At 40.0% G+C, this 6,251-nt stretch overlaps 1 protein-coding gene across 1 annotated transcript in view; it reads left to right on the forward strand.

The window, feature by feature from the left end:
• Positions 1 to 1,301, forward strand: part of kirrel3b (kirre like nephrin family adhesion molecule 3b) — a 53,905-nt gene extending 52,604 nt beyond the window's left edge. The window contains exon 15 of the mRNA XM_028419685.1: positions 127 to 1,301. Coding sequence (XP_028275486.1) covers positions 127 to 588 — 462 coding nt within the window. The 3' untranslated portion in view covers positions 589 to 1,301. The remainder of the gene's footprint in view (positions 1 to 126) is intronic.
• The last annotated feature ends 4,950 nt before the right edge of the window (positions 1,302 to 6,251 follow it).

Consider the following 6,251-nt stretch of genomic DNA (forward strand, 5'->3'; position numbering starts at 1 on the left):
ATACTTGTAAATGCATGAACAAGGTTTTTCACCCTCTCTTTTCTCTCTATTGTATTTTCATATTAGAAAATTAAGGACAGACCAAAGTATTCATATTAATAATAATGTTCCCTGTGTTTTCCTTAGGACCCTACAAATGGCTATTACAGTGTCAATACTTTCAAGGAGCACCACACGCCTACCATGTCAGGAAATCAGACCACCGAGGTGAGGAACCCCACCAACACTGGTACCCTAGGCAAGCAGCGGGTACCAACAGGAATGTCCTTCACCAACATCTATTCCACTCTGGGAGCAGGTCCTAACCGCCTGTACGACTACAGCCAACGCTTCGTGCTGGGCATGGGCAGCAGCTCCATTGAGCTCTGCGAGCGGGAGTTTCAGCGCGGCTCTCTCAGCGACTCCAGCTCTTTTATCGACACACAGTGTGACAGCAGCGTCAGCAGCTACAGTAAGCCGGACGGCTATGTGCAGTTCGACAAAGACAGCAAAGCATCAGCCTCCTCCTCCTCCCACTATTCACAGTCCTCCTCGCAGAACTCAGACCTCACCCGGCCCCTCCAGAAGCGCATGCAGACCCACGTCTGACCTCTAAAGAGGGAGGGTGTTGGAACGGGGTGAAACAGCAGCCAGGATTGTAAAACTGTGAAAGAATCAGCTCCCCGGAGGCTCTACAGAAGGTGTTTCTCATGGATGCCTGAAGATGCTGGGGCTACTGGGCTTTAATGCACCATGTGACTTGATTAGACTTCTCAATGTCCCAAAAAGAGGATCAAGAAGCCTTATATTCCCCTCCATGCTTAACTCATTGACTCCCTCCTTTTTTTATCTCTATGTTCCAAATTGTGCCACAGAGAAGTTATTTGCCAACGCAGACACGACACCAGTTTGAAATTGAAACTTTCAACACTTGCTTTCCACAGTGAGTTTGTCAGCAGGTCAGAGGGCAGGAATACACGGCATTGTGTGACAATCAGCTCCCCTGGCATGGACCAAATTTGCTTTTTGAAGATTGTCATTCAGAGACTGTTGTAATGAAAAAAACTGCCTGATGAAATGTGCGAGCCAATGTCCTGCTGCTCTCTTGTAGTTTGAAGCACAAAAATGAATGTGGACAAGTTTTAATTTTTTTTTCTTTGTTTTGAGTTGTTAAAGCAAGATATTTTCTCCCCAGTCCCACCTAACCTTCAAACACTGTATGTTAAAAACTTGGCCCTCTGTGTAGGTGGAAGAAAACTTTCTCCGCATGCCCACAGACGTTTTGAAAAAACGTTGCAAAAGAATGGCTGTTTTTCTCAACACAGCGGTATCTGGGCCACAGTGCTGAGCAGATAAAGAGAGGCTGAGATCTCATTTTAAAAAACCCTGAGTCATTATTTTACTTTGACACTCTGTGATAAAAGAATATCAGTGTACATATGTGACTGTAATTTCTTTTCTAGCATCTAATTTCTGTCTCTGATTTCCCTCATGGATGACTCTAAATGAGACATGAGCGCCTCTTCTTGTCCGTATCTACTTTGCCTTTAGGGTCTGTTTGAACTGGGTCAATACAAACTTTGACTAAGCGAGACAGACATGCACTATCAGCTCTTCTGTTGGTTCGGGGGAGAGGGAGGGGGAGGGCACTGCCTCCAACATGGTGTTATAACGCCAAATCCAGCTCCAAGGCACGCAACAGGGGAGCCCACAAACATGAGTTGTACCTGTGAGGTTCTCCTCCATCGACCATATACTTGAGGGTTTACCTGTTGGATGAAATGTAAACATTATATTTTAAGCTTCTTATTGTGTGGTTATCCCATTGCTGTTGTCAATTTCACTGTTGATGCTGGAGCATAGTGCATCCTGACTGTATACCTACTTGTGATCATGCTGGTCGTCGAGGGACATGACAAGCAAATTTAGACGATGTGTTTTATTTTGCTGTCTGCTGTTCTTTTTTTTCTTTGTTTTTTGGCTACTGTGGAGCTGATGGTGGCAATGCTTTTTCAAGTGCACAGTTTTGTTCTGTTTTCCTCTCCACTGTATGTGACATATATGGAATTGGATTTATTATTTAATCACTGACACTGTATTCGTTTTAGTTGAGAGTAGAGACAGAGTAGTGAATTAACACACAGCTACACAAACTACACTCATACTTTACATGAGATTTTCAAAGTGAGCCTTTGTCATAGTCATGCATTGTGCATGTTTTGTGGCAGAAAACCATATTGATGACTGGGGAGGACATGGGGGGATTTTGCATATCAGATGCTGAAATGCGATTGGACAAACAAATAGCCTCAATGCGACCACACACCTGGATGCTACCATATATTGTTGACCTTAAGCTGTGTTAAAGCAGGCTTTGACAGATTATGGCAACCATTTATAGTCAACACTGTTCACTTCTGTAACACTATTTTTTGATCTATTTCTTAAAAGAAAAATGACTTTCTGGGGGGAAGAAAAACTGTTGTAAGATAGGAGTGAAACACAACATCACAACATTTTTTGTGGAACAGTCAATTGGGATGATCCCAAATATGCCTAAAAATCTGAAATCTGCTTTTTAACTCATGAAAACCAACATTTATTTTTTTTTTTTAAACAAAAGCAAGTTGTTGTTGTAAGCACTTTACATATGATTATATTCACGGCATTTGAATGGTGGGTTCCACTTGAGTGGCAGTAGTTTGGACTCTAATTTTACAAATGGATTGGTGCCCATTGTACAGCTTAAGACAAAAGCTCTGTTTCAACGCTGATAATCCAGCTTGGCACTTAACAGACTGTATATAAATCTCTAATGCTGTCTTTCTGTGTATATAATTTCTCCTGGCTTTCCTTTCTTTCTTTCTTTCTTTCTTTCTTTTTTCATTTTGTTTTCACTGTATTAGAGCTCAACAAATCCACATAGCATCAAAACTATACAGACAGACAATCATTTTCTCTTTGTTTCCTTTCCAAAAATTTCATCAACCTTGCCTGTTTCTCACAAATTACATGAAAGGCTTGTGTGAGCAATTTCCTTCCTCACCGGATCTCTCACAGGTAAAACTGACACTCTGTACACTGAGCACACATGGGGCTATGGGATGAGAGGCTAAGCTTGGCTGGGACAGCTTTGTGTGAGTTGCAGTATGAGGTTATTATACCTTCAGCCTCTTTGAGAGATGCCCAGATGCCCAGCCATATATTACATTTGGCACCGTGATGACTGTCAAGTTTTTTTTAAATTAATTTCTCTCTGCATTTATGAATGTGGGATTAAATTATTTCCTTGATATCAGCAGCATTCTATTATGTAGTGGTGGAGTTTGCGAGAGACAGACATTGTGTACATTTAAATTAATTTGCATACGTTATCATTTATTTTATATCCACAGCATTAGAATTCAAAAATGTTCCCCTCTTTAAATCTTACCATACTGCAGACTTTCATGTCTCCCTGAAAACAAAACAAATTTGTCCCATCCCCTCCAAAGGGTCCACGTTTCACTTTCCAGTGCAGCTCCTGCACTGATCCAAACATAATGCATTTTCCCAGTCCAGAGAATGTGCACACTGCACAGCAAACAGATAAATATTTGATAGGCCAGCCTTCTGCTCCCATCCCCCCATGATGGCAACAGCTACAGTGGGCATGAGAGTACTACAGGATGCGAGTGCCATGTCAGTCTTTGGGAATCAAAGCCCATGTGGGGACAAAGTCTGCCCTGCTCACCTGTGGACGCCTCACCGGCTGGTGCTGGCGGCGCCGGTTTGCCTGGCTACAAGCACCGCACAGATGCCAGGGCATAACAGATGAATAAACACAAAGACCCGGAACAATTACAAGGGGTTGCTGCCCTTTCCTGATAAAACAGAGCAAGCCTTTCAGAGCAGAGGATGCAGGCTGGTCTATTATTCAGAGAAGCTAAAGACTACTCTGTACACTGGATAAAAAAAAAAAAAAAACATTTCTAAGGTGAAAAGCAGAGGTTATGAGCAATGTGAAGAGAAGACTTGTTGGTAGGTATGCAGTCTCTGGCCTCTGGTGATATTATGTTTGTTCACTACACAAAAAAGTGCTTGGAATAAACTGGAAAAATCGATGCCGAACGTTGTCAATATCTTGCCTATGCCTGCAAAAAGTGAGCTATTTGAAGTCCCCCCTCTGTGTGTGATGTGTGTCTGTGATGGAACACATTAGAAGAAGGTGCCATTTGAAACACTGAATTGATCATAATAAGCTTTTCTTTAAAAAGTGTAAATGCTTTCTACTACTCAATCTGTCTTTCAGTTTTTTTTTTCTTTTCTACCAATCAATACCTTGTTAGTACTTTAATGACATACGGCCTGGACTAAAAAAAAAAAAAAAAGTATTTGCAAATAACCCTCAAAGTTTGCTTTAGCCTGCTGGGCACACATCGTTGTGTTAGGGTTTGCAACATGCAGTGTACAATAAATCACATAAGAAAGTCACAGACATGGCTCCTCTGTGATTGGTTGACTGGCTCTGTACTCCAGATAATGTGAACTAGTTGCAAATACTACATGACACAGGTCTGAAAAAAGTACTCAACTTCCATGGTCATTTCAAGGATTTGTATAAATAGTTAACCATACACATACAGTCATTGTAATAAAAAGGCAACATGTAAATGCTTTTGGGTAAACCACTATTTTCAGGCAGTGGCCCTCTGTATCTAAGAAAAAAAAAACAAAAGAAAAAAGGTTGTATTTTAACTGTTCTGGTCTGTGAAACTATGATGCTTTTGCTCTGTATATTTGGAGAATAAAACTGATGTTTGAGTTTGAGTTTATTTTGCACTTGTCTCCGTCAGTGTGAATGAATAAGTTGATTTATATTTGTTAATATTAACAGTGCAATATGATACTTATAGAAGAGAAATATTAGTACGAATATGTATTTGAATTGTTTCATGTTTTTGCATTTGTATATTACAAATATTTTTCTTTTCTTTTCTTTTTAAAACCAATTTGCTAACTACCAGACTATTTGCTAGGTCAGTTCAGGGAAAGATATTAGCTCAAATTAGACCTTCATTAACATCTTATGGCTTCTAAAAGGGGGCCGAAAATATAAACAGTTCAACATATTTATAAATGTGACAAACTGAGTGACAAGCCAGATGAAAAAATAAACTAGCGCAATAATTAAATAATTCAACACTTTCTTTTTTCTGTACCCCGCTGGAAATTCCAAATTATTAAATACACCTGTGTGTGAGTCACAGTTTTATTAGCCAATGACAGCTCTTGTCACTTCTTGGCAGTGGAAGGAGGCTTTCAACTGGGAGCGCTAGCTTTATACACAGGGGCCGTCCAGATTATGGGCGGTGTCGCATGAGTTTGTTCTTGCTCAGATGACCTGTATTGAGCTCAGATGCGAGCATCTGATAAAAACAAGCGCACCTACTACAATCTCAGCATCAGCAGTAGAGAAGATGGCGTCTTCCGGTCAGAAGTTTGGTGTTTTGTTTGATGAATGAAGTTAGCAGGTGGCAAAAATGGACTTAATGTTGCGGTTTTTACGATTTGGAATACTTTTATGGAAAGTGTCTTTGATTCTTTTGGACCCCCTTGGACTAAAGAAATATAACTATTTGTGGAATGGATTTAGTGGACTTCATTCCTGCATCAAAGGTAGGGAGTCGCCATTTTTCTTTTTATGGTGGTAAATAAGTATGAATTCTGCTAAAGCAGCAAATATATGGATGCAGAAAGTCTGCTTATTTTTCTGTCAGTTAACATAATTACCCTGTTTTTTTGTTTTGAAAAGACTCCTTAGACATGTTTGATAAAACTTAACTTTCTCTAAACTCAAAACGTACATCTGGTTGCTACAAATGTTCTGGGTTGAGTTTTCAATGCTGTATCTGCGTCAAGAAAGTTAGCTGCGTGTCTACTAGTGAACTGAAGGTAAAGGCTTCTGTAGTTTTGCAAAAAATATCAAGTGTTGATTTTAGCCAAGTTAAAAGCAGCTTAATAAAGCATGTACAATTAACAATGCCATGATCCTATTTACAGAAATATTGTACAGGTGTAGCAGGATTGTGAATAGATGTCATAGTTATATGCTTTGGTCCATACACTCTTGTTCAGAGTTGTACAGTCTGCCACTATTCAGCTATTCTGAATAATTTGTGCCCTGCTTAAAAGTACTTTTACGGTGTTTGTTAAAAGTAGGCAGACTGCTGTTTATTCACTTCCGCCTCTTTTATTTTCCTAAGCAGTCAGCAGATTCACACCATTACATT

This window comes from Parambassis ranga, chromosome 13, assembly GCF_900634625.1.
Source record: "Parambassis ranga chromosome 13, fParRan2.1, whole genome shotgun sequence".
Taxonomy (NCBI): Eukaryota; Metazoa; Chordata; class Actinopteri; family Ambassidae; genus Parambassis; species Parambassis ranga.